The sequence below is a fragment of the Aulonocara stuartgranti genome (genome assembly GCF_965226115.1).
Source record: "Aulonocara stuartgranti genome assembly, chromosome: 23".
Lineage (NCBI taxonomy): Eukaryota > Metazoa > Chordata > Actinopteri > Cichliformes > Cichlidae > Aulonocara > Aulonocara stuartgranti.
Window position 1 is genome coordinate 17,424,544 of NC_138958.1, and position 27,937 is coordinate 17,452,480.

The 27,937-nt window shown below is 39.8% G+C and overlaps 1 protein-coding gene across 2 annotated transcripts; it reads right to left on the reverse strand.

The window, feature by feature from the left end:
- Positions 1-7,606: 7,606 nt before the first annotated feature.
- Positions 7,607-25,140, reverse strand: LOC309700666 (protein NLRC3-like). 2 transcript variants are annotated; one of them, XM_082524381.1, is made up of 10 exons: positions 25,076-25,140; positions 19,858-19,901; positions 18,738-19,022; positions 15,265-17,062; positions 14,371-14,544; positions 13,979-14,152; positions 13,123-13,296; positions 11,352-11,525; positions 9,875-9,921; positions 7,607-9,702 (listed from the first exon to the last, which is right to left on the reverse strand). In XM_082524381.1, exons 2-10 carry the CDS (start codon positions 19,895-19,897, stop codon positions 9,161-9,163), a joined length of 3,408 nt encoding a protein of 1,135 aa, XP_082380507.1. In that variant the 5' UTR covers positions 19,898-19,901; positions 25,076-25,140; the 3' UTR covers positions 7,607-9,160. The 2 variants fall into 2 exon arrangements, with proteins under 2 accessions (XP_082380507.1, XP_082380506.1); XM_082524380.1 differs by lacking the exon at positions 25,076-25,140 and adding an exon at positions 20,336-20,620 and having other exon boundaries at positions 7,629-9,702.
- Positions 25,141-27,937: the final 2,797 nt, after the last annotated feature.

The window sequence follows — 27,937 nt, forward strand, 5'->3', positions numbered from 1 at the left end:
AGACTTTTATTTTGTTGCCAGTGTCTTCTTTTTCTTCAACAGAGGGGCAGCTGCGCCACTGTCCCGGAAAGAGCTGAGGAGAGTCCCAGATGAGGGCTCACTCAGCAGCCGCGGAGCAGAAGCCAGGGGGAGTTGCAGTGACGCGCCCGTGAGCTCCGCCGGCAGCCAGCTGCGCCTGAGTGACCGAGCCCCAGGCCGAGAGGCCGGGGGCACCCCACCTCCGAAGTGGCCCGAGCGAGCCCCAGGCTCCAGGCCCCGATAAGCGGCCGCCAAGGAGTGAGCCGGTGTGTACCTGGACGCCCATCCCCGGACACAAAGAACCACCAACGCACCGATGTCTGAGGGGGTCCGCCACTGGCAGGGGAAGTGGTGGTAGGGGGAGATAGGCCTCCAAACCTTGGAGGGCCTGAGATGTCCCCAGAGAGGTGGCGCCTGACACCCAACCTGACATATAGACACAGAAATACAGGCACACACAGATACAAACATCCATTCCCACCCTCATGCTCTCATATGCACTTACTCCACACTCAACCAATGTGGAGACAGACATAAAGAGACGTTGTACACACGATCACACTCCCCAAGCGTACTCTACGAACTGGGTCTAGGTGCCCCCGCCCCTGGAGGGGGGAACTGCACCCAGACCCAGGTGGTGTTTCCCTTTTCCCTGCGGTGGGGGGAGGCAGACCGCCCCGACTCCGCAGCAGCGGGAAGGCTCCACACTCCAGACCGCAGTCGGACGGCCAACTCCTCCTCCTAGTCCTAGCCCCCCTGCTCCAGCAGGTCGCAGAGAACGGGGTTGAGAGAAGACTCCGAACCTCCCTCCACCCGCTCATTGTAATGTTGATGCATGTGTGTTCTAAGGTGCATTTAAAACCCAGGAGGGCTTGGAGCTACCTGCCAGAGAGCAGCAGGTAAGCGCATGGTCCCTCCTGCTAGCCCTCAATGTCTACGTGTATTTAAAATTGAGAGGTGGGCAACGATGCCAGGGGTGGGGTGTACACCCTGATGGTACTTTGGACTCCGTGTATCGTGCCCACCCCCAAGATCCTATATGTATGTGCAATGAGAGTGTGAGTAATGTGAATGTCTAAGTTGTGGGATAAAATTGAGGCAGAGGCAGCCAGAAGGGGACAGAGGGGGGGGTAGCCTCCTCTGCAAAAAAAAAAAAAAAAAAAAAAGTTCAAATTTATTTATATAGCACTTAAAACAACAGGTGTTGACCAAAGTACTGTACAATACAATGGGCAAGTCATTAAACATAAAAAAAAACAGAATAGTGTTTTAGAAGAGAAAATCATTAAAAAAGTGAATAAAATCATAACGTATAATAGTAACAAACTCATGATGAATCAAAAGCCAGAGAATAAAAATGGGTCTTTAGATGACTTAGTATCCAGTGTTGAGGAGGATCTGATATGCAAAAGCAATGTATTCCAAAGTTTGGGGGCAGCCACAGCAAATGCCCGTTCTCTGTGTTTTAATCTGGACCTAGGGATAATCACATGAAGAAATTACAAAAACGAGTTCAGTCTGTGTAGAAGAATAACTGGGCGCACAAATTGTTCAGTTTTTGCCTTATTTACTTTGATTTCATATATATTTGCTTATGTTTCAATAAATCGCTCCACCTTCCCATTTCCCTAGCAAAACATGAAGAAATAATTGATGGCTCAAGACTTTTGCACAGTGCTGTAAGGATTAGTGTGTGGTATGGAGCAGCCAGTAAGTTCAGCCTGTTTGTTAGCACTAAACACACTAAATGTGTCTGTATGGTTTATCTTGCTCACCAAGTTTGCTGTAGTTTACAAAACAAACAACACAAAAATCAGCTGGTGGCAAAAGTACTAATGTACATGATGTAATGTTCATCACAAGGTTATGTGTCAGACATTGTTTGGCTTAGACACATTAGCTGGCACACTGGTATCTACAGATGATTTCACTGCTGGCAGAAGCACAGTGACTGTAGATGTTTAGCAAACCGTGTTTACTTTTAACCACAGCAGTTTCGTGAAATGTCAGCACAAATCACCTGTTTTCTTTACCTTATCCAGCTTCACATCCTATAAGCGTGAAGCCCACTTCCATTTCGGCACTATGCTAAAAGTGCATATAGCACAGTTCTTGCTGTATTGCTTAGCCGTCTTAAAGCAGTGAGCTCCGTCAACTGTCATCAGTCACTTTCTTAATGATCCCACATCAACACAGAAAAGCTCCACCCTTCCACCTAATGGTGCGTGTGGTGTTTAACTTTGGGTGATAAGTTTATAATCACCCAGTACCAGAATCTGAAAAATGAGAAGTCCTTCTCTGCAACCACAGTATCAACTCATCACTGCTGTACTGTTTGATTTTTAGATTGTGCCATCCCATCTCATGTTCCGTGTTTTCAGCACGTGCTGTTCATACTTCCAGCCACAAGGTGCCACCAGAGTCCTTCAGAGCTGCATCTATGCTTGTTTTGTTTTTTTGTGTTTTTTTTTTTACATCTTACATCCTTGTTGGGAGCTTGCTCAGCAACAAAGGGAGCACGTAACACCACAGAGGGCAGGGCTGGTTTATTATGAGGTGTGGCTATGGCGCGCTAAAATGGAAATCTTTCTGGTTGTGGTGTCAATGTGTCTCCTTCTGTAAATAGAGCCGTAAATGCAGGTTCACTTAGGTTTAAGAGGGTGCACAAATCAAAAGATACAACTCATAAATCTTTTTCTACTATATCTTAACTTTATTGATGTTAGATTCAAGTGTGACCCCCACACCACTAATATTTTACCAGATTGTGATTTTTAAAATATAGATAAGATAAGGAGATACGGTACACCAAACCTTATCTTCAGTTATTATCCTGAAATATCTGTCAACAAGTGATCACTATATAAATTTAAACTAGCTCATGTAATGTCACCTTATGGCCACAGTGAAGGCTCCAAAACACACAACACACACAGACTACTACTCAAAAGTGTGGAGGTGTGTTTAGGGTCATTGTCTTGTTAAAAAATAAATGATGGTCCAACTGAACACAAACCAGATGGGATGGCATGTTGCTGCAGAATGTTGTGGTAGCCATGCTGGTTCAGTGTGCCTTCAATTTTGAATAAATCCCCAACAATGTCACCAGCAAAGCACCATCACACCTCCTCCATGCTACACGGGTTACTCATCAGACCAAAGCACAGATGTCCACTGGTCTAATGTACATCCCTTGTGTTTCTTGGTCCAAACAAAGTATTTCTGTTCTTCTGTAGAGATGTGTCTGCTACTGGAACTCTGTGTGGTTTTTATCTGAGGTGCTGTTAACTTGTGATTTCTAAGGCTGGTGACTCAGATGAATTTATGACTCTTGGTCTTACTTTCCTTGGGCTGGCCTCATGTGAGCCAGTTTTGTTGTAGCTCTTGATGGTTTTTGTGACTGCACTGGAGGACACATTCAAAGTTTTTAATTTTCCAGGCTGACTGACCTTCAATTCTTAAAGTAATGATGGACTGTCACTTCCCTTTACTTAGCTGATTGGTTCTTGCCATCATATGGATTCTAACTGTTGTCAAACAGGGCTGTCAGCTGTGTACCAACCCGACTTCTGCACAACACAACTGATGGTCCCAACCCCATTACGAAGGCAAGAAATTCCACAAATGAACCCTGACAAGGCACAGCTGTGAAGTGAAAACTATTTCAGGTGACTACATCATGAAGCTCATTGAGAGAAGGCCAAGGGTTTGCAGCACTGTCAACAAAGCAAAGGGTGGCTACTTATAGGAATCTAAAATATAAGACATATTGAGAGTTTTTTTTTCCTTTGCTACATAGTTCCATATACCTTCATTCAGTTATTCATTTATCCAGAGTAGAAGTTTATTCCCACTGCCAGAATAGTCATAAAACAAGCCAAATTAATTTCAAAAAAATGTTTCAAAATTGTTTCTATAATTTCTGTTATGTTACTGCTTGGTTAATTTTATGTTTTAAATATTAGTAAAATGCGCCACCCAGTGGCTGCTTTAAGTAAATATTTTTATGACAGAAGAAGAAGAGCTAGACAGAAAGTTGATGTTTTCTCTATAGTAAGACTCCCCAGCCACTTTAATAAGTACACCTGCACATGGCAGTAATTCAATGCATTTAGACAGAGTCCCTGAAGTTCAAAGTGAGCACTAGAATGGGGGAAAAATGATTTAAATGACTTTGAACATGATTGTTGGTGCCAGATGGTATTCAGACAGGTTGATCTGACTCTGAAAAACTCAAAACTGTATTTCTTTTTTCTTTAACAGTGTTGTTTCTATTTTGTTCAAGTGTCTCTTTCTTGTGTAATAAAAGAGGAAAACAAGTTTTCCTTTATCATGCTGTGCTGTTTTTTTTACCGTGTTTTTAGAAATTACTTTTATCTGGCTCTTATGTTTTTAAGTGGTTCTAATCCACTAGGCTTTTCTTACACGATGATCTCTAGGCTTTACAAAGATTGGTGTGAAAAAGAGAAAATATCCAGTGAGCATGTTGATCCCAGAGGTCAGAGGTCATACTGCTTTAACTTCATAAGAAGGCAAAGTAACTCAAATAACTATTCATTATAACTGAGGTATGTCGAAGAGCATCTCTGAACACAGCATGTAGAGCCAGGTATCACTGCTGTCAGGTAAGAACAAGAAACTCAGGCTAAATTTAGATGGCCTCACCAAAGTTGAACAGTAGAAAATTGATAAACATTGTCTGATCTGATGAGTCTTGATATCTGTTGTGACATTCTGATGATGGAGTCAGAATTCAATGTAAGGAAATGAAAGCATGGCTCCATCCTGCGTTGCATTATGAGTTGAGGCTGGTGGTGTGGGGGATATTTTAATGACACGCTTTGGGTTCCTTAATACAAGCTGAGCATGGTTTAAATACCACAGCCTATCTGAGCATTGCTGCTACTGTATCTATCCCTTAATGACCACAGTGTAGCAATCTTATAGTACAATGGATGCTTTCAGGATGATGTCACAAAAGCTCCAGTCATCTCTAACTGGTTTCTTGAACCTGCAAATGAGTCCACTGTACTCAAATGGCCTGCACAGTCACAGTCGATCTCAATCCAGCGGAGTACTTGTAGGGATGTGTACAGTAAAGTGTACAGAGCATACTCCTATTGGGACCATTTCCTGCTGTGAGGACTTTGACCTTAAATACTTTACTTGTAACAATTTTAATGTAACATTTTACAGTTTGTTTTGTGCTTTTCCTTACATAACACTTAATAATGATAACTTTTGTGATGGCATATATAATCTATTTAAAATTAACTTTATCAGAAGGGCCTCTTGATTTGCTCCGCCCCCTCACTTATCCAGTACATGATCTCGAGCCTATCCGTGCTGACAGTCATCAGTCCATTACAGGACTATATAATAATATTGTTGTAAGGCCTTAAATGATATTAAATCACATGTGACTGCAGTCCACCCAACCTGCGTCTATCATATCAGACAGGACCAGGTTGCATTTGCGTTAAAGAACAATATATCAACCCACTGCATCTAGCTAATCCGTGTATTCCCTTCATTGTGTAAGTGCTGGCCTCAGCAGTATGCTACTAGAGCCATGTGTCATAATGTGTTCATGAATCTGAAGTTTGTTCTCCAGCCTCTTGCGACTCCAGGCTTATCAGTCTCAGTCAGACACTGTGCACTTTAATAATATGATTACAGCCACAGCAAGCAATACTGTGATTACTGCAACTCATGTAAACACCTGGTTATCTTACATGCATTAAGGTAGTAATCATAACTGGATTCCCAGGCCTGGATTACGTATCTTTTCTTTTTCCAAATGACTTTTGGCATGGCGGCAGCTCAGTCTGTTTCCTCTCAGAGTTTGGATTCGGAGCACCTCAATTCCTGAATCAAGGTCTACCAAACTAACTCTTCCCTGCTGTGTCAGAAATCATAATATGTTTACTTTCTTCTTTAATTGTCTCTTTTCTGTTAAGTTCAAGTGCCCCTTTTAATCTTACTTCTTGCAGGAGGAGGGCAAAAGTTTCCTTTTACCATGCTACGTTTTACCCTGTTTTTAGAAGCTAAATTTACAGGGCTCATATTTATTTCAGTGGTTCTTGTCTATGCCTTGCTGACCTAAAAGTACCATACTGTTCTAATTAAGCACTTACCAATGTTTTTTGTGTTTCCTAGAGTTTCAAAGCCATTTTCAGACATGTGCTGCACTCCTTTCAACATTAACTTATCTGTGAGAACATTTTTGTGTGTGTCAGATTAGACACTAAAGTGATCTTAACCTGCCTGGGTTCCATACCACATCTTTGTGATGTCCACTTGAGTCAGTTTGTACCAATGTCAGAGGACCACAGGTAACTGTCTGATTAATTCAAATTCAGCAAGTGGATACGGTGTCCAGCCCAGTCTGCCCAGGCACCACACTCACCAAAATCAAACTGATTATTTCCAGTAGAATAACTATTAGTGATAATGAGGTATTCCAGATGCCCATACCTAATTCTGCAGATATAATCCTGAGCTTGTTGTAAGAATTATTGTGACATCTATTTTTTCTTTTACCCAGAAATATCCCAAAATAAAAGAATCAGATAATTTTATTTGTAGTAAAACAGATTTTTTTTTTACTGCATTTTAAGATGTATGAACTGATAAGAACAAAAGTTTGACTCTAGTCAGCCAGCAAAATGGAAAACATATTTAGAAACAAGCTTTATGCAGTTTTCAGATTTCTGTTCCTGTATCCAAAATAGCACATATTTAGACAGTTGAGGTCTAATTTGCATATCTAATAAAACAATTTCAGAACACTGGTAAAGAAATAATGATGTTAATCGCCATTATCCACTATGATCACGATGATGAAGTTTCATAGTGATATATGTTAAACATTTACATTTTTCATTGTATTTTTTTTTCTTCCTTTCTGCCCCTTCTGGTCAAAGGGTCTTAAAGTTTCTCTTTATAGTTGTGTAACCTCACCTTGCCGTATAAAACCTACTGAGACGACTGAAACTGTGAACTGGCACTTACGTAAATTCTTTTATTTTATTTTTCACATAAACTGAAAAATTATTTATTTTTATCACACTGGATTTTTAACCTCTTTTTAAAAACTTTAATTTTCTGAACTTTCCACAACAGACAAGACCTTGAAATAACCTACAGCCCTCTCTGTCTTCAGTCACACTCTGGTTTTTAAGAAAGGTGAAGCGATGTTTATCACCAGCAACTATTTAATTTCTTCTTTGTACAACAGCCCTGACGTGCACACGTTCTGAGGATTTTTATGATTTAGTGGTTGTCTATTCATATTATGCATGTGTGTGTTATTCATATTCTGGAGACATTAATCTGTTTACAATCATTTCGGGACCAACCCTGCTTGAAGTGGCAAAAAGCAACGTCCATACATTTTAATACAGTGAGCATGACTAAATGCAATTTAGGCTTTATTTACGCCTAAACTGAGGTGGCCAAATATTATAATAATATTATTGCATTTATTATAATGAATTTATTAATGCAAGTCAATGTAAGAACCTCTAAAGATGATCTGATGCTATACATTAGTTACTTGTATGTATGCATTGAAGGGGAAAAAGAAAGCATTTTTACATCCTCTCTCATAAACAAAAAAGTTATTTTTGCTAACAAACATTAAGAAAACATATAAAAGAAATACTACGTTCTATAAATATTACAGTTTACAGTAAATCTAAATTTTTGACATGCAAACATTTTATGTATATAATGCAGAGTTTTGGAAACTACCTCTAAGCTGCTGCAAAATGTAGTAAAATTACTTGTATCCTACTTAAGTGGTCTAGTTGTTTATGAGTAACAGTTTAATAGAGTACTTCATATCCATGTCCATATTTGTACTCTTGCACAATTCACAATTTAAGTCTTTATAATAAATAAAAAAAAGTACTCTGCTGAAACACACTGTTTTAGCTTCCCACAATTCATCCAAAAAAAAAAAGTTTTGGCCTCATGCTGAAATAAACTGTTCTGACTGACAAAGATTTAAATGAAAAGAAATGCTGTTTTCGCTACTTATTTGGTGATCGGCTACATTTACCTATCTACAGCAACAAATAAAACCAAGACAGAGTTTTACAGAAACAGCTCAAATGATTTAAATGTGAGTTCTCACAATTTTTGTAGAATGGAGGTCTCAGAGGGGTGCTGGCCCAAGCTTTGAGAGGCCTTTCTTTGGTTATTTACTTTTCTTTTTTGCCAATGTCAATACCACGCAATATTTTGACTGATGTTTACGGTGCAGTAATGCATTAGGATGCAAAATTACCTGTATGTCTCTCTGTTTCTTGAAGCAAAAATATGGTTGCATGTTTTACAAAGTGACTGTCACTAGAAGGTGGGCAAACATGTAACATTTAATGGTTTACAACCAAAACCTTGTTTATAAATCTTATTGGGTAATTGTGAAGTGCCCCCCCACACCCATTTCTTTCCCTATTTTTGTGCTTTTATGTTTATTTTCTAGGTAGTTATTTGTCAGCACCCATCACCACTACATCAATATATTATATGCTAATTGTTTAATTTAAAAATGATCACTTTTTCACATAAAAGAAGAAGTGCTCTTACCTGTACCCTCTTAAAACACGGAGAGTACTCATTCCAGATACACACAAAGATTTTAAATATCTGTAGTTAACACACAAATAAAAAAAAAAAAAGGACGGTCCAGTTACTTTGATCATAATTTAGACTATGTGGAAATGTTTCTAAACTGGTTCTAATAAACTGATTCTGAGGCGTGCTATAAGCTAGGACGTGGCGTGGACACTTCAACTATTCTTCTAACAAGACTATACCCCAGACCAAAGAAACTACCATGCATCCCTCACTGAGAATGTCCAACAGGTAGCCTGGTGATTTGAACTGAGGCCAGTCAGCGTTCATCATAACATAATAATCCATCAGATGGTGAGCGGTTTTCTCCAGACAGTAGGAAATTATTTCTTCTGAGCTTCTTAGACTTTTATTGATTACTTGTGAGCCATGGTCACAGTGGATACCCCTGGACATTGTTTTCCTGCTTCTGTGGGAGGGGTCATTTTGACCCCTTCTGGTGTTTCAAGTGTTAAAGGACTGAAGAGGAAGAAGTTTATAAGAAATAATTTAGAATAGTTTAAAACAGCAACACTGAGGAACCAGGAAACAAGACCCCAAAACCAGGATAAAGAGGTTCAATGAATGTGGTGTTGAAGGTGTGGAGGTGGATCAGAGTGTCAGAGGAGACTCTGTAGAAGGACAGAGTGCCAGCAGGACAGTCCACATACACTGCTACTCTGTTAGAGTTGTAAAAAGAGGAAAAGGAGGAGGAGGAGATTGGTGTTTGTTTGTTATTGTGCCAGACACGAAGAGGACCATCATCACAGCAGCTCAGACTCCAGGACTGATCATTGTTTCCAAACCCACAGTCATAACTACGTCCTTTCCTTCTGATTCTTCTGTAACTCACTGATATATAAAAGTTTCCTCTCCACTCGACCTCCCAGTAACAGCGACCAGTTAGATTGTTTGTACACAGCAACTGGGACCATACATCAAATCTGTCTGGATGATCAGGATATGACTGAACCTCCTCCACATGTATCACCTTTCTGTTGTTGTCAGACAGTTTGAGGTTTGTGTGTAGTGTGTTTGTATCAATTGTGAGTTGACAGGAATCTGATGGAGAGAACAAACACAATCCAGCTGCAGTTATTGATTCATCACATGTTCATTGATGGACACTTTAATAATGACTCCTGACATCAGAGATGTGAAGTGATGTGACAGTTTGAAGATGGTTGAATGTGTACTGCTTTGTTTTCATGAATCACATTAAAAACACACTTACACTTCCTCAGACCTGGTGTCAACCATTGGACACCAGCAGGCTCCACCCTGAAAGGAACAGAGGGGGATCAGACCAGCACAGTCTCTTTCAGCATGCACACATGGACATTACATCGCTCTCATACACATACTGTTAGACACTGATAAAATAACAGTCCAACATTTCATAGTATTTAACAAGTCTTTTAGTTAAACAACAACAGTCACAAAGTGATGGAACAAAATTCATTTCTGTAACTCACACTGCTTATCAACCAGTGATTTCATCTAGAAATCAAAAATCAGACTGACTGACTTGATTCTGAATTAAGCTTGATTAACACTTCTGAGGCATATCCTAACTTGTGTTGTAATCAGAAAGTCTTTTTAGCCCCTCACTGAAACCTTCCACATCAGTCATTGTGGTATATATTTACCAGACGTGTAGTTACACTTCTGAGAAGGTCAACATCAGGTTAACTTAAGGTTGGGGCTTGGGATTAAAATTAGGTTATTGCTTAAGGTATTATGGAAATCTGATGCCAAAGTATAATTCACGTGCAACACTGCAAGGGAGTGTACTGTTCATCTGAAGGGAAATTAGTCTGTGGAAACAGGAGGTTTCTTTGGAATGGATTTAGAAGAGTTTTCATCTTTGATTCTTTAAAAGTTGTTATATTAATTACTAAGACAGCGACAACTGGACATGGTGGATTTATCATCAGCTCAGTGTCATAGTGTCCATGTTCGTAGTGTGCTCTCACCTGTCTCTTGTTTGCAAGTAGCTCCCAGTGTTTCCTGTACCTGCTTTGGATTTCTGTTTTATTGACATTGTGTTTCCTGATTTTGAGTTTTGTATTTGGGCCAAAAAACGCTCCTTTTTGTCATTTCCTTTCTGCCTCTGTCTCTTCCACCTGGGTCATCTCTATTTTTATTTATGTAGAGCATTGTTTATAGTTTGTATTGGCTTTTCAAAGCACATTGTGACCTTTGTCTCTAAAAGCAGTAGAAATACATAAATGTAATACTGCAGGGTTGTTTGACTTTGAATCTACAGAAAACATCTCAGTGTAGTTGTCAGCTTCTACACACCTCTCACTATAAAATTTTAGTCTTTGTTTTTTTTTTGTGATCAAGGTAGGACAGCATAATCTCCTGTTTGTAGTAAACTTTGAATAATATCCCCTAGGTCCCTCTATACTGAAATTAATCTAATCTTAATCAGGACCAAAGGGATATATGTATTAAGTACAGCACTGTTAAGTGTACTGAGATATATATTACTTGTTTCTACAACTTAACCCTGAAGATATTGTCCTTGGAGACCTCCTACGTTAAGATCCCTCACTGATCATTTTCAAGTGTGTTTTTCTTGTGAGCAAAATGTTCCTGATTGTGTGATTGTTTATGTCACATCTTCCTGAAACAAACAGGAAGTGAGTGCAGAGCACAGAATATGTTTCCAGCTCTTCTTTCTCTATCAGACATTCTCGCCATACCTGAGAGTGTCCAGTCTCCAGTGTGGATCCTTCAGTCCAGCCAACAGCAGTTGCATTCCTGAGTCCCCGGTATGATTATAGCTCAGGTCCAGCTCTCTCAGATGGGAGGGGTTGGAGCTCAGAGCTGAGGCCAGAGAAGTGCAGCCTTCTTCAGTGATCAGACAGCCTGATAGACTGCAGACACACAAAACTAAATTATGAACAATTCTGTTTGTGAGATACAATAACATATATCCCTTTTTATCAGTTCACTTTAATTTAGCTTTATTTAAAAGAGAAAACTACCAACAGCCAACAACATTCATCTGAAATTGTTTATCAGTGTAAGATAAACAAGAGAAGACAAAAGTAAAGGACATGAAGTAGTGACATAAAAAAAGAATCTGGAGTGGAAAGAGGGGCGCGGAGACAGACGGAATGGGAAGTGGACCAACAGCCTTATAGCTAGGGCTGGGTATCTTCACTGATTTCTAGAATCGATTCAATTCTGATTCACAAGGTCCCGAATCGATTTGATCCACAATTTGATTTGAATCGGGAAAATTTTGCCTCAGACAGTTAGAAATATTATAATTCAGATCAGTACATTTACATATTTTTATATCTATAAAAAGAAAGCTGACACTTGCAAGAGTTTATCAAAGGTGTAAGTATCACAGCAGATGCCTTTGTGTCAAAGAAGCTGAAGATAAAACACAGAAAAACATGAACGTGATTTTCCTGGCCTGGGATTTTATGAAAATATTCTACAGTAGATCAAAACGAAAGAAAACCATTGATCAACATATGAACATTACCTGATGCTGCTGAAGTGAAGCAAAGCAAAGTTACAGAGGTTTTATTGGAGACACAGCCAAGTGTTTTGCAATTTTGCATAATTTTAAAAAGTTTTAATTTGTTCAGTATTGAACAGCAAAAATTAGGTTTTCTTTTCGGAAGTAAGTAAAAAGGAAAAAAACAGCGGCTAACAGCGCTGTAAACAACGGTAGACTTGTGCGTAAAAAACAAGCGAATAATACAGAAAACGTATTTTTAGACTTGAAACTGTTCTTGAAGTACACTGAGAAAGAGAGAGAGAGCTGTGCATGAAGTGGGATTTTATTGTGGTGGAAGCAAAACAGCAAAATTAAGAGGGAATTCATAGCGATGTTTATGTGAAGCGTAGTTTGGATCTTCTTTTGCTGCTGGTTCAGTCAATATTGTTTGGAGAGAGATAAAAACCTGCAGCTTCAGAATCAGCTCAAAAAGGGTGTAAACACAAAGCGCGGACCTGCCGAAACATCAGAATCCGTGAGCTGTCAGCTTTCAGCGCTGCTTCAAGCTTTATTCATAGTTGTCAATGTTTAAACGAGGCATGTGGCCAATTTAGAATAATCATTCCCTGGAGCCCCTGGAGCAAATTCACTCAGGTACAGATAAAAAATGTAAAACTATTTTTAGTATAAGTTAATTAGGGCGTTTTTTCTCTAAATATTTAAAAAATTCAATATTTGAGAGCAGAAATTTGATCATTTGGATGAAACGAGAGAAAAAAAGAAAGCTCTTTTCTTTTCTAAAGACAGATAAATGTGACAACAATGCCAGGAAAAAAAATTCAAAAAAAAATTCTCATATATGGAAGTGGATGGAAGTGCTGCTGAAGTGAGACTCAGATCAGATAAAAATCTAATTTCAAGAAATCAGATTGTAGAAAAATGTATTCTAAAACTGCTCTTTTTGCAATAATATATTTTATATTTTAAATGATCAGTGGAAAAGTTAGAATGCTGACCTGAGAGTTTCCAATGTGCAATATGGACTCTCTAGTCCATGAGCCAGAAGCCCCACTCCTGAATCCTGCAGGTCATTGTTACTCAGGTTCAGCTCTCTCAGACTTGAGAACTGGGAACTGAGAATTGAGGACAGTGCTCCACAGCTTCTCTGTGACAAGTTAGAGTGACTCAGTCTGAAAAATAAAAGACAAACAATAAAACAAATATGGTGCAGTATGAAGTTTAGCAATATTTAGTCCTCTTTCTTTAGAACAGTATTTACCAACCTTTTGGAGCCATGGCACATATTTCACATTAAAAACATGACACAGCACACTACCAAACAAAAATGTCACAAAAAGTATATTTATAATTTTTCCCCATGCACCAGGCATAGCGGAATTGGCTCAGTTTGCCCCCAGTATACCTTTTTTGTTTTCTTCTGACCACTACTCATGCTAGGGCCTTTATCTGGGTTGGAATTTTCTTCAGGACCCAGGTCAGACTGACTACTTTTTCTTTTCAAATATTTATCTATTGCTATGACACGCTGCATTGTCTCACTGACAGCGTGAATATTATGTAATTTCTTCTTTGTCTTCTTCTGTTTTAGTGGCAATTAGAGCAGGTACTGGTACTGCCCTCTAGTGGAAGAAAATGTAATTGTTCTGCCTGTTACTCGCGCCAGTTGCTTAGAGTACTAAACAGGTGGAACAAAATAATCTTCGTGGCACACCTTTGTGCCATGGCACAGTGGTTTGGAAACACTGCTTTAGAAAACCTTAACACCAAGCTAAGATACAATAGCATGTCGATGACCTTGGTCAAAATATTTAATTGATTAATTTTGACAAAGAAAATGTTATTTGATCTGACCTCAAATTACTCAAGTTAGAGTTCCGACTCTGCAGACCAGAAGAAAGAAGTTTCAGTTCTGGAGCGCGCAGGTTGCTTACACTCAGGTTCACCTCTCTCAGACTAGAACACTTGTAGCTGAGAAATGAAGACAGAGATTCACAGCTGCTCTCTGAGAGGTTACAGATGCTTAATCTGAAAATGAAGACATGAACAATACAAATGACTACATTGTTATAATGCAACCAGGATTAATAGTAATAATTAGTCCTTGCATTTTAAAGAATCCTTATTGTCTTGTGCTGTGCAGGTTAGACGTGATTTTTTTTACTCTAACTTACATAAAAAATGTAAATGTTTTAATTGGTTAATTTTGTCAATTGATTAAAAAACAAAACATAATATTATCTGACGTGAGAATATTCAGTTTGCAGTGTGGACTCTGCACCACAGCTAAAAGCTTCTTCACTCCATAATCCCCGAGGCTGTTGGTACTCAGGTCCAGCTCTTTCAGACTACAGGACTGGGAACTGAGAACTGAAAACAGATCTTGACACACCCTCTCTGAGAGGTTACAGCTGTTCAGTCTGAAAAAACAAACAAACAACCAAATATAACAACTTTGACGTAAACACAAAAGGTTATACCTTGTCCCTAGACAGGAAAATCTAATAATGTCTACATATATTACAATTCATGGTCAGGTGAAAAACTTAACTATAACTCTAAAAAATAAATAAATAAAACACTGAAATGTTCTTGGTAGAAAGACAATCATATTGATATATCTAGACTTAAATTAGTGAGTTACTGGTAGATTTAGTGAGCTCAGGCTCAAGTGCAGGCTAGTTGGGATTCTCTGGCTCTGGTTCATGTTCAGGTGATATGGGAGCCTTAGGCTTTGGCTCAGGCCAAGGTTCAACTGACACAAGAACCTCATGTTTGGGTTCCAGTTCAGGCAGTGGCATGGTGACCACAGGCGGCAGCGTCGAGTTCAAAGGCAACACAGGATTCGATGGAGACTCCAGAGGCTAGGGATGCTCAGCAGTGCATCTGGCTGATATTAAAAGCTGAGGCTTCTGAGCCAAGCAATGAAAACTCAGAACTCTAGGTTGAAGACCCAGGACCACTGTGGGTTAAAGACCCCAAAACATGTCACCCTAGTAGCAATTTCTGTTATCAACTATAAATGAAGTATTTGATTTTTTTTTCTGATGATCATTAAGTTATATCATTTTTTAAAAAGGAGGCAACACCATTTACACTCTTCATGTTACAAATACAGGGATTAGTACATATTTACGTACAGAGCTTTGTTGGAGGCTTTGACCACTGGCAGCAGCCTCAGAAGGGCCTCCTCTGAAGCAGAGTATTTCTTCAGGTCAAACACATCCAGATCTTTTTCTGATGACAGTAAGATGAAGACCAGAGCTGACCACTGAGCAGGAGACAGTTTATCTACCGGGAGGCATCCTGATCTGAGGGATTTTTGGATCTCCTCCACTAGAGAACGATCATTCAGTTCATTCAGACAGTGGAATAAATTGATGCTATTCTCTGCAGACAGATTTTGACTGAGCTTCTTCTTGATGTACTGGACTGTTTCCTGATTAGTCTGTGAGCTACTTCCTGTCTGTGTCAGCAGACCTCGTAGGAGAGTCTGATTGGTCTGCAGTGAAAAACCCAGGAGGAAGCGGAGGAACAAGTCCAGGTGTCCATTTGGACTCTGTAAGGCCTTGTCCACAGCACTCTGGTGGACATGCTGTAGTTTTGGTGCATTAAAAAATTTTGACCACCAGGACGATGTCTGTTGTTCTTCCAGCAGATTGACTACAGAGTTGATGAAGGTCAGATGGACATGAAGAGCAGCCAGAAACTCCTGAACACTCAGATGGATGAAGCAGAACACCTTATCCTGGTACAGTCCACTCTCCTCTTTAAAGATCTGTGTGAACACTCCTGAGTACACTGAGGCTGCTTCGATATCAATGCCACACTCTGCCAGGTCTGATTCATAGAAGATCAGGTTTCCTTTCTGTAGCTGATGAAAAGCCAGTTTTCCCAGAGACTCAATCATCTTCCTGCTCTCTGGACTCCAGTGTGGATCTGTCTCAGCTCCTCCATCATACTTGACCTTTTTCACTTTGGCCAGAACCACCAGGAAGTGGATATACATTTCCGTCAGGGTCTTGGGAAGCTGTCCTCCCTTTTTGGTTTTCAGAATATTTTCCAGAACTGTAGCAGTGATCCAGCAGAAGACTGGGATGTGGCACATTATGTAGAGGCTTCGTGATGTCTTGATGTGGGAGATGATCATGCTAGCCTGCTTTTTTTCTCTGTATCTCTTTCTGAAGTACTCCTCCTTCTGTGGGTCAGTGAATCCTCTGACCTCTGTCACCATGTCAACACAGTCAGGAGGGATCTGATTAGCTGCTGCAGGTCGTGTGGTTATCCAGAGGTGAGCAGAGGGAAGCAGGTACCCCCTGATGAGGTTTATCAGCAGCACATCCACTGAGGTGGACTTTCTAGTGTCAGTTAGGATTGTAGTTTTGTGGAAGTCCAGAGGAAGTCGACACTCATCCAGACCATCAAAGATGAACACAACCTGGAAGTCTTCAAAGCTGCAGATTCCTGCTTCTTTGGTTTCAGTAAAGAAGTGATGAACAAGTTCTACCAAGCTGAACCTTTCTTCTTTCAGCACATTCAGCTCTCTGAAAGTGAATGGAAATATGAACTGGATATCCTGGTTGGCTTTGTCTTCAGCCCAGCCGAGGGTGTATTTCTGAGTTAAAACTGTTTTCCCAATGCCAGCCACTCCCTTTGTCAGCACTGTTCTGATTGGTTCATCTCGTCCAGATGAGTCTTTAAAGAGGTCTTCTTGTCTGATTGTTGTTTCTGGTCTATCTGGCTCCCTGGATGCAGTTTCAATCTGTCTGACCTCATGTTCCTCATTGACCTCTGCAGTCCCTCCCTCTATGATGTAGAGCTCTGTGTAGATCTTATTCAGAAGGGTTGGGTTTCCTGCTTTAGCAACCCCCTCAAACACACACTGGAACTTCTTCTTCAGTTTAGATTTAAGTTTCGGCTGACAATTTTGAAGAGCCTCTGAAGTAAAAGAATAAATATAATTAACAGCAGATCAAAGTCAGTTCTAAAGTAGTCCAAACAACATCAAAGAAAGAAGCAAGACTTAGTGAGTGAGTGCATTACATTGCCAAAAGTATCCACTCACTCATTTAAATGATTGAATTTAGGTGCTCTAATCACTTCCATGTCCGTGTGTATAAAACTACGCATCTGGACTGCTTCTACAAACACTTGTGAAAGAATAGGTCCAACATGCTACCACGATAGCATATGTCCCATATGTGGAATAAGTCCTGTTATGAAATTTCCTCACTGCCATCTATTAAAAAAGTGGAAGTGAATGGGAATGATAACACTTCAGCCACAAAGTGCTAGGCCAGGTAAAATCACAGAGTGGCATCTGCCGATGGTCAGGCATATAGTGTGTAGTGGTGCCCAACTTTTTGGATAGCTCCAAATTTCAAGCGGCCTTTAGCTTAGCTGAAACACAGTGCATTGAGAGCTTCATGTAATGAGTTTCCATGACCAAGCAGCTGCAAGTTGTTCTTCAGGAGTTGGGCTCAGCCCCTTAGTTCCAGTGAAAGGAACTCTTAATGCTTAATGCATGCACAATCACCCGGGTAAGTTAATCCCCAAAATTTAGTACTGTTCATCTGAATGTAGCATTTTCAGGGGGACTGAAAATGTTGGTTGCTAAATGAAGAGGTTCCTGTCTCTTCACATCCTTTCTGTGTTTGGTTTGTTATATTCTGTACACTTGTTTTACCCTAAGGTCATGAAAAACACATTTGGCTTCATTCAGTAAAGTGATGCTCAGTCTGGAGTGCTACAGATAATCACAAAACTGTTAGGAATCTTTAAGTTTATAAAATTATATTGGGCTTTGTGGCTTTTCATAGGTAAGAAATGCCCACATGTCCAGGCTAAACAAGTTTCCAGTTCTCTGGGCCACTTCTTCAAATTTTACTCCCAAAATTTATCACATAAAGTGTCATAATGTCCTCCTACTGCTAACTCAGCTGTTTAAAAGAAGCATCTTAAGAAATGCTCAGCAATTCACATTAAATTCCTACTTTAAATGGGAATAGGGATCTGTCAATTGTTACTTTTAAAATTGAATAATTTTTCTTAAAGGATTTCTGAAACACTCAAGTCACATGAATGAAACTTGGACGTTTTTTAAGAATCAATTAGCATGGTTTTAACAATTAAATACGACTGGCCTTAAATATAACTAAAGTTTTCAGACAGTGGTCGTAGTATGTATTTCAAAGAGTGATTCTGAGTAGTCTATTTTAAGTTAAACAGATATGTAAAATAAATTTGTTAAATATTCTGGTATAATATAATACTAAAGTATAATAATTTTGTTTATCTCTTTAAGTACAACACACAAAACAAGTACAACATTTATCCTATTCTGCCGTATTATTTTTCAGTTCGTCAGTTTCAACATGTTGCTAAGCAAGTTTGTAGTCAGACTGGCCATAGATTTATGACGGCCTTCAAAATTACTCCACAGCACTTCAAAAATGTTTTCTTTGTGAACAACACTTTAACAAATACAAATGTATGACAAAGAATGATGTTCTTGCCCTCTCCTTTTTCTTACATTGTATTGTGAGGGTTAACTCTCTCACATCTCAATAAACCATGCAAAGAGACCATTCTTGCAGAAAAAAAGTGACCTCACCTTGTTGAGCAGATGAATCAGAGTATAAACGCAGCTGAGAGAAAAGGGAGAGATCTATAGTCTGAAGATATCTGATCATTGTCCTGCTGGCTTTGTCCCCTTTCTTCCTCACTGTGTCGATGAAGCAGCGTGCCTTATCTGCTCTGACTGGGTTCTTCTCCAGTATCAATTCTTTCTCCAATTCATTTAAAACACCGTCACTTACAAGGGCCTCCAGGAGCTGTTTAAGGATTTCTGTTGACACCCTCCAAACAAAGGCTGACCGCACCCTGGCAAGCTCCTCCTCTATGGGAAAAATAAAAACACGTAAACATGTCTATCACTCAAATGTTTAAGCATGTGCCAAAGAAGGGTTGAGCCAGGTTGCAACACATGTGGATGAATTGAAAGAACTGAATTGAATGAATGAATGAATGAATGAATGAATGAATTGAATTGAATGAATGCTTTATTGGCCATATGCAGGTTTCCCCGCAGAGGAATAGGACCCCCCGACTTACACAGACAACAAAGACATCACATGGGAATACAGTCGGAGATCGGCAGCGTTACAGAGAAGACACTGAAAAAGTACACGACAGTGGGAAAAGTACAAGAGGAAAAAAAGAGACCTCTTCTCACGCTGGGCACCTGTGGGAGGACAGCATGAGAACAGGAAGCAAAAAAAACCTCCTCTGCACAGAGAGCACATTAATGTCCCCATCACAACATTAGAGCACGTGACAAGCCACAGGGGTTGGATAGGGGGGTGGGGGGTAATCCGAAGGAACACAGCAGTCGTCCTACACAGCACTACCATTTCAGCGCGGCACGCAGACCCGCCGTCTTCCCCCACAGGAAACAAGCATCGAAGGCGTTTGGAAAGGGAGGGGGATGAGTGCATGCTTATCAGTGTAAGTGTATGTGTGTGCGTGTCCAGAGTCCAGCTGAGACAGTGTCCTTCGCTGAAATGTAATGATGACCATAAAAGTGTTTTAGGCAAATACATGCATATTTACATAAGAAGATGTAAATGCTGTTGGATAAATGAATAAATAAAAAAACCAAAAAAATAAGAAAAGGTATCTACCTTGGGTCTATTAATCAATAGATCTCATCAGAAAAACCACTGATCTCCTACCTGCTAAAGAAGCTGCTTTGATTGGTGGTTCTTTCATCATATTTCTATAAAAACATGAGAAGATGATTTTACCAGAAGAAACAGTGAACACAGTCATGTCTCACATCATATGAGCTCAGGTAAAAACTTAGAACAGCTTCTGACTACAGCGGAAAAGGAGTTAAATATATTAAAAAACTGGTTTGATGTAAATAAGTTATCATTAAATATAAAGAAAACAAAATTGATTATTTTTGGCACTAGACAAATGAAAAATGTATCTAAAATAAGGGTTAATGGAATTGAAATTGAAAGAGTGTACGAAAATAAATTTCTTGGAGTGATAATTGATGATAAGCTGAGTTGGAAGTCTCATATAAACCACGTGAAAACAAAAATGTCAAAAACCATTGCTATTCTCTATAAAACAAAGCATGTCCTGAACAAAAAATCATTATACACACTTTATTGTACTCTGTTGCTTCCATATATGACTTACTGTCTGGAGATATGGGGTAATGCATATAAAACTGTCATGGTCCGTGGTCCTGTGTCTGTGGAATGCGTGATGCTCGGGTAGCCACACCCCCGGGCTGGGCCATCACCAGCACACCTGCTCTCCATCACGGTGATTACACGGAGATCCACTTAATCCGGCGCTGACGGATGCTCCACGCCAGTCCGTTAGTTATCCCCACAGTGGTAACCAGACTTCCACGAAAAGTGTGCATTCTCTTCTGCTTGGAACTTTGTTTAACCTGCCTACTTCTGTCCAGGTTTCTACTCGGCGTCTGCTACCTGCCTGTCCTCTGGCTCAACTGGATCTCGCGGTGCTCACCTGGCCCACTCGCCATTCCCACGGACTTCCTGCCCCCACGGACTGCCACACTTCCCTCCCGAGCTCCCACGGTCCCGTTCTATCGTAAGCCCCTACTCTAACTCAGTCCTGATATGTTTTCCCCGCTTCCTGGCTCCCTAGTAATCATCTCCCCTTTCTATTGCAGCCCCCCGCCGTCCCGATCCCGGCTTCCTCGTGTCATTGTTTCCCCGGGTTTTTAGTTTCTGTTTTGCTCTCTAATTTCCCCGGGTCGCCTTTCGTTGTTTCAATAAAGTGTCTTTCTGTTAGCTCGGAGTCTGCGCCTGGATCCTTTCGTGCCCGCGCGCCACGGCCCATGACATAAAACGAACACTCTTCATATTTTCAAGTTACAAAAAAGAGCTATAAGAATTATAAACCAATCAAACTATATAGAACCAACTAACATTTTGTTTATTAATCTGAATACCCTGAAATTTTATGATTTAGTTGAATATAAAATGGCACAGATAATGTATAAAGCACAAAATAACTTGCTTTGCCCCAGTACTCAGAAGCTGTTCAAAGTCAGAGAGAGTCAATATGACTTAAGGGGAACAGATTTCTTTAAAAAAAACAAGATAAGGACAAATATAAAGCAGAGATGTGTTTCTGTTAGAGGAGTTAACCTGTGGAATAGTTATGACAGTGATTTAAAAAGGTGTAGTTCATTTTCCTTATTTAAAAACATGTTTAAAAATAGAGTATTAGAAAAATATATAAATCAAGAATGAAAAGAGCAAAAAGGAGAAAAAAAATAACCTCTTGATTCTTTTGCTTTGATGTAGTTACTTATCTAAGGTGGAAAGTTTTTTTTTTTTTTTTTTTTTTTTTTTGTTGGTTTGTTTGTTTGTTTGGTTTTTGCTTTGTTTCATTATTTTCTTCAAGCCCTGTGTACAGGAGCTGCATACAAAAAGATATTTTGTGAAAAGGGTTGGCGTAATAAGCAAATGCTTCAGCCAATACCTTTTGATTAGCCTTGTCTCATGCTTTCTTTCTTTATGGTAGATTTTTGTTCTGTTTTCACTGTTTTGTTTTTTTTCACTGTTTTCACTGAGATTTGAATTTGAATGCTAATCAATAAAATAAAAATCAAAAATCAAATATGATTTCATGTATGCGAAAGGTTTAGTGCTTGGACCACATACACCCAAAACCTTGTTCAAAGGCCAGAATCTTTCTCAGCAGATATTTTGAGGGCCAGATGTCATAAAATAAAATTAATATAATACTGTAGGTGATATATTGTTGTTTGATTGCACTCATTTCCCTTCCAAATTCCAAATATCCCTTAGCCTTTGTTATTGACTCGCATTACATGTGCTGCAACAATGCAGTATTTTAGGCTTCATATTTGTGAGGCTGTCAAGTTATCCATCATGCACACATGTTGTGTTGTAGTTTGTGGAGTTGTCGTAGGTGAAAGCTTTTCTGAATATATAACAGGGCTCTAGAGTGCGACCAATTTGGTCGCAAATGCGACCAAATTTTTCAGTGGTGCGACTAAAAAAAAATATTTGGTTGCACCTGTGCGACCAACTGTTCGGGTGGCAAAAAAAAAAAAAAATCTGCAACCTTCCCTGTGGTCAACAACAGACACACATTTTGCCCCGATTGTGGACTAAACCAATCAGAGATAGTAAGGGGCGGGACCTCTCTGATTGGCCGTGGTCCAGTTGAAAGTGCAGGTGGAAGTGGGAGGTGAGTAGCTTGAATAAAGCGATATCAATTCATTAAATCCTGAATCGACTTTTAAATATAACTGTGTTTTGCCAGAAACGCCAGATTCTCGGATTAAAGCTCACAAAACCATTTCAACAACAACCAAACAGCAGATGAGAGCAGGTACACGGATTCCACACAAAGACGTAAACGGACTGACGCATCAGAATCAACTTTGTCTTTCTCGGCTTTCTCACCCGACGGACACGTAGACGGACACGCTGTTGGAGCTTAGCGATTCTGATGCGTCCGGTCCGCGCTGTGATTACGTCTTTTTGCGCTGATTCTGAGCTGCAGGTTTTGTCTCTCCAACCAAAATTCACCGAGCCAGCAGCAAAAGAAGCAGCAAACTGCGCTTCACATTTGATCAATGTCATCATAAATTTTGCCATTTTGCTTCCACGACTATTAAAATCACACTTCATGCACAGCTAGCTCTCTCTCTCTCTCTCTCTCTCTGTACTTCAAGAACAGTTTCCCGTCTCTAATCTCTGTTTTCTGTATTATTCATTCGCTTATTACCCACCAGTCTACCGTTGTTTACAGCGCTGTGGGTGCTGTCTTTTTCTTTTCTTTTTCTTTTTCTCACTTAAATGCTCTCGGACAAGAAAGCCTATTTTTTCTGTTGTTCAATACTGAAGAAATTTAAACTTTATATGCAGAACATTGTAGAATATTTTTAAGGTTATCTGCTATAAAAAGCCAGACCAGGAAAATCTCCTTCATGTTTTCCTGTGTTTTATTCTCAGTTACTTTCACACAAAGGCCTCTGCTGTGATGTTCACAATTCTGATGAAGTCAGTACTGATAAATGATCAGAATTATAATATTTCTGACTGTCTGAGGCTAAGTTGAATCAAATCGGGACTTTGAAAACCGGAATCGAATGGATTATAGAAATCAGTGATGATACCCAGCCCTAGTGAGCAGCCTAGGGACGACAGAAGTGGATGTAGCTGTAATAGGAAAAGAACTATTGCTAACTTTTCTGTTAAGTTAAGGCCTGATCCATCTGAAATTCATAGCCAGTGCTCTGACACGGTGTCATCAATCTTTGAATGCTGAAAAAGCACAGTGTATCCAGAAAAACACATTATATTATATAAATTATTAGAAAATTTGTGTGCGCCTAACTTTTGTACCGGTACGCCCATGGCAAAAAGTTAGTCTAGAGCCCTGTATAATATATGGCACTCTTGAAGACCTTTAACCTTTTTAACCCAAAAGGCTTTCTGAGGTTTCTGCTTGAAGATTGTATGCTCAAAATTAATTGATTATTTCTCTACAATTACAAACTCTGTGAACTCCATCTTGCCATCAGAATAAAGTTAACACTAGTGAGTCTTAATGGGCCAATAAGTCAGGCATAACAGCAGATGGAATGCAGAAAAATGTATAACAGTGTAACAAGCTATTCACCACTAATGTGAGGAAGGTGATGCCGCTGACCCAGGTGGCCATGTTGACAGCTGTTATTGACACTGCTATGTTGGTGTGCGTGGGATGAGCGGGCATCAGCGCCAGAGATGCCTCCAGGATCAACAAACAATCCACATGGTGGAAGAATCATTGGTCAGAATTTAGAGGCGTTGGTAATGGAGTCAGTAAGGGTCAGAGGTCACTGAACAAACTGCTCTCCATTATGGACAACCATCACACCCAATCCACTCCACAATGCTGAGGCAGCAGAGCTCCTTCTCCCCTAGACTTATTCAACATCGCTGCCATGAAGAACGCTTCAGTAAATCAAACTCCAAATCTTTGATTGTTGTTGAGAAGATCAGGTATTTAAAATGTAATTTATCAATGTATTTTATACATTGACTTTCTGAGCTCTTTATGACATATTTCTCCACAGTGACATCACTTCATCTGTTCTTCCTATATTTTAACTTTCTTTTACTTGTTGGCTCATAGTCAGTGAGAGAGATGTGAAGCCTAATGAATGATGCCTGCATGATTCAGTACCATGGAAGACCTTACTGTTCTTGACTGACTGTCCAATTACAGCGACCATTTACTCTAAACTAGTTAAAATTCAAAGGTCACAGATTCAATAAAGACAATGATTGTTGAAACTGTCACAGTGTGTGTGGTGGTGAGCTCACAGTCAGTGTTTGTGCTCCTCTTTTCTCTCCAAGGCCTCACAAATGCTCACTCTGTTTGTACAATATATCAATTATTTTCAAATGGTAACTGTTGCACACGAATGACGGACCCGACCACATTGTTCGCAGCTGCCAGCTACACACACACACAACAACCTCAGGTCCCGGCACGTCTTATGCAGGGGAGACATGATGAACTGATGGAGCTCTGGTGTGTCAGCATCTCCTGCAGCTGCGCCACAAACCATGCCCTGCCACAATAAAGCTGTTAAACAGCTATCATTGAAAATATGAATTCAAATGGAGATAAAACGACATCATGAGGGAATTTTAACCACAATGTTCATCATCAAGACGATAAGGAGAAAGTGTGAGACGACCTCTGGGTGGGTGTGAGTGCAGCAGTGAAAAAAGGAAAATATTCAAATAAAGCTGAATAATTTAAAGAGAGCAGAGAAAGAAAAGTCCTGAAGGAACTTTCAGTCTCTTTAAGTTACAGAAGCAGTTCAGTTTTAAAGAACAAACTGCTGTCTGAGAGAAAACAAATTCAAACCTGCTGCTGCTGATTCTCAGATTTTGCTCACAAAAATGATGGAAAAGAAACACTCCAGCTGTGAGTCCATTACAGTGAATGGCAAATTTGTGCTGTTTGTGCTGGAGACGATCATGTGACACAGAGTTTCAGAAAGTAAAGTGTTCCTCTTTGATCAAATAGGAAACTCCCAGAGAGGCGTCAATGAGGAAGTTGGGATTAAGTAAAAGCAGAAATGGAGTCTGAACTTTAAAAACACGCAGAAATGTTTGTTGGAGGCTTTCTGTCCTGTCACAGCCCTAACACTATGTTTCTATTGTAGTGGCACTTGAATTCAAACTGTTTTCCCTACCTGGAAGGAGTCAGGGCTCTACCTCTAATGGAGAAGTAGAGCCCTGGATTTTCACAATAAGAGCACATATTCCATGAGGACTTTGATATCTTCTGAGCACTCTCGAAAACGAATACATTTGAGACGGTGCTTTCGCGTCGCAGTGTGGACAGCGAAAACTGAGACTTTCGAATGACGCATTTTAGTCATGTGATGCAAACATGTGACCAATTAAACAATCATAGCGGAGGACATTATACAGCAGCATTATACAGCTTTTATTTGCTCTCAATTTTGACAGCCCTATTAAAGATTAATATTAGTTTATACTTGCTCCAGATAGCTTTTCTTCAAATTCTTTAATTCTCTCTCGCTTTTGCAACTTTGTACTTTTGTGTTACTCGCAGCAACAACTCCACCTCATTGTTAGTCCATTTAAAAAAATTGGTCCTTTTCCTCGACATTTTGCCGCGACATTTCAACAAGCATTTTTTTAAGGAAAATGACATATTTTAATGTCTCATCTGAAATTCTTTCCTTGTTTTACTAAAGTTTTATTGAATCTGTTATTTCTTTCTGTATTGCTGCCTGGTTCAGTAACATGACTCTGAAGAACAAGAACCGGTTGGGACTTTTAGCAAAAACTTGCAGCAAACTCTCAGGGCTCTGGCAAAATGGACTTTTGGCCATTTATGAGAAACGTGCTGAGGAATGTTCATTTGGATTTTTACTATTATTGGATTATTGGTATTATTTTGTTATTGTTTGGACTATTAATGAGTTAAAACCCACAACAGAAATTATCAAACGATCAAGTAAGAATGATCTAGTTGCACTTTGAAAGTAACTCGAATATCACCTGGATACTCTCTGTCACAGTTAAAGACGAGTGACCTCTGGGTCTGTGGGGTCCTGTGGGATGCTGTAGGCAGGTGGTGGTGGTGGTGGTGGTGGGGGGGGGGGGTCCATCTTCCTCTCTCTGCTTGTGTAGCTCGGCGTTTTTATGCACGAGTTTTCATATGCTTGTATAAATGTGTTTCATCTTCAGCCTGATCACACAGAACCACTTCCTGTCTCTGAGTGCTCTGTGTGTGTGTGTTGTCATGGTTATGGAGCATGCTAGCTTATCTGGTGCTGCTGAGTCACGTGACTTAGGAGAAGCGGAGCAAACTGCCTGCTCTGGGCTGTGATACTTTAAAGTAGCAGCACTCGCACAGACAGGTTTCCTCTTTGATGAAGCCTCAGCAGTGCACACAGGAGACAAACTAAAGTACTGATCACAGTTGTTAAGGGAAAATTGTACTTAGTAGTCAGTATAAGCTTTTAATGATATAAGTTTACATGTGATAGAATACTGCATGATGACCTTTTCCCTGCTTAGAACTGATTGTCCTTTTCATTGTTCAGAACTGATTGTTCTTTATAAAACGTGTTCTGATATTTCTATCTGAATCTTCCCACAGCGATAGTAAGAAGTTGAACAAGCAGTTCTGACCTCGCACACACACACACACACGCACAATCACATACGCACATGCTCACGTATCAGCATTCCACTGAACAAATGTTTTCATTTTCCTTCTGTATAAATAAAAGACAAGTGCAAGAACAGGGTGCTGATCACAGGGCCCCACTCTCTGATGTGAGCGCTCTGTGAAACGCCCTTGCAAGTTAAAACTGCAGCATCTGTGTGTGTCTTCACTCTTAGACTCTCAGCTGAAGAAGTGTCATTTAGAATAAATCTCTTGACATTTATTTTGGTCCTTCGAGCCGGACAGTTAAATGTCAGCAGTGGATAAATTCAGCATTTGATAACCAAACTCCAATGAGAGATACAGGCGCATGTATAGTGTGTGCTATAGTGTAAGCTGTTCTTCATTGCATGTATGTGTGTTAGTACGCGTGCATTCAGGGCCTCTGGGCCTCTCTCACCCAAAAGAGCATTTTCTTAACCTTTCTCTCACGTGTGTTAGGAAAGGTAAATGTGTTTGAGATTATTATGCTGTTATATATTACATTATACCTGTAATCAAAAGGAGTGAATCATGATACTGCTGTAGGCCATATCATACTTCTTGTGTGATCAGTATGTAGTTTTAGTTTGCATCATACTTCTGAGTTAAAAGAATGTGAAAATAATAGATTTATTAGATAGGTTTGTATTATCCTATACTGCTGATTTAGTGTGAGTGAGTTCCACTGTTTCATGACATTTCATACTGCTAAGTTATGAAGAGAATATTATGTTCAAAGAGTCAGGGCCTCTCTCTTTTTTTTTTTCATTGTAGAAACAACAGAGCACATTGCACGGGAGCAGAAAAACAGGGAGCCAAGGTCATAACTCAGGCTCACTGACAGAAAGAATGTGAATGCTTAGTTTTGTGGCTGTGGCGCATTTTGTATAGCTTCTGTTCCTTTGTTTTGTAGCTTTCTGCCTTCACCTGAGAGGGTGTGCCCTAAGTATGTGACTTCTTAATTAGAGTTTATTTAAAGATACCTTGTGGCCTTAACTCAGCCAAGTGACGTAACACAGCCATAGTATTTTGCTTACA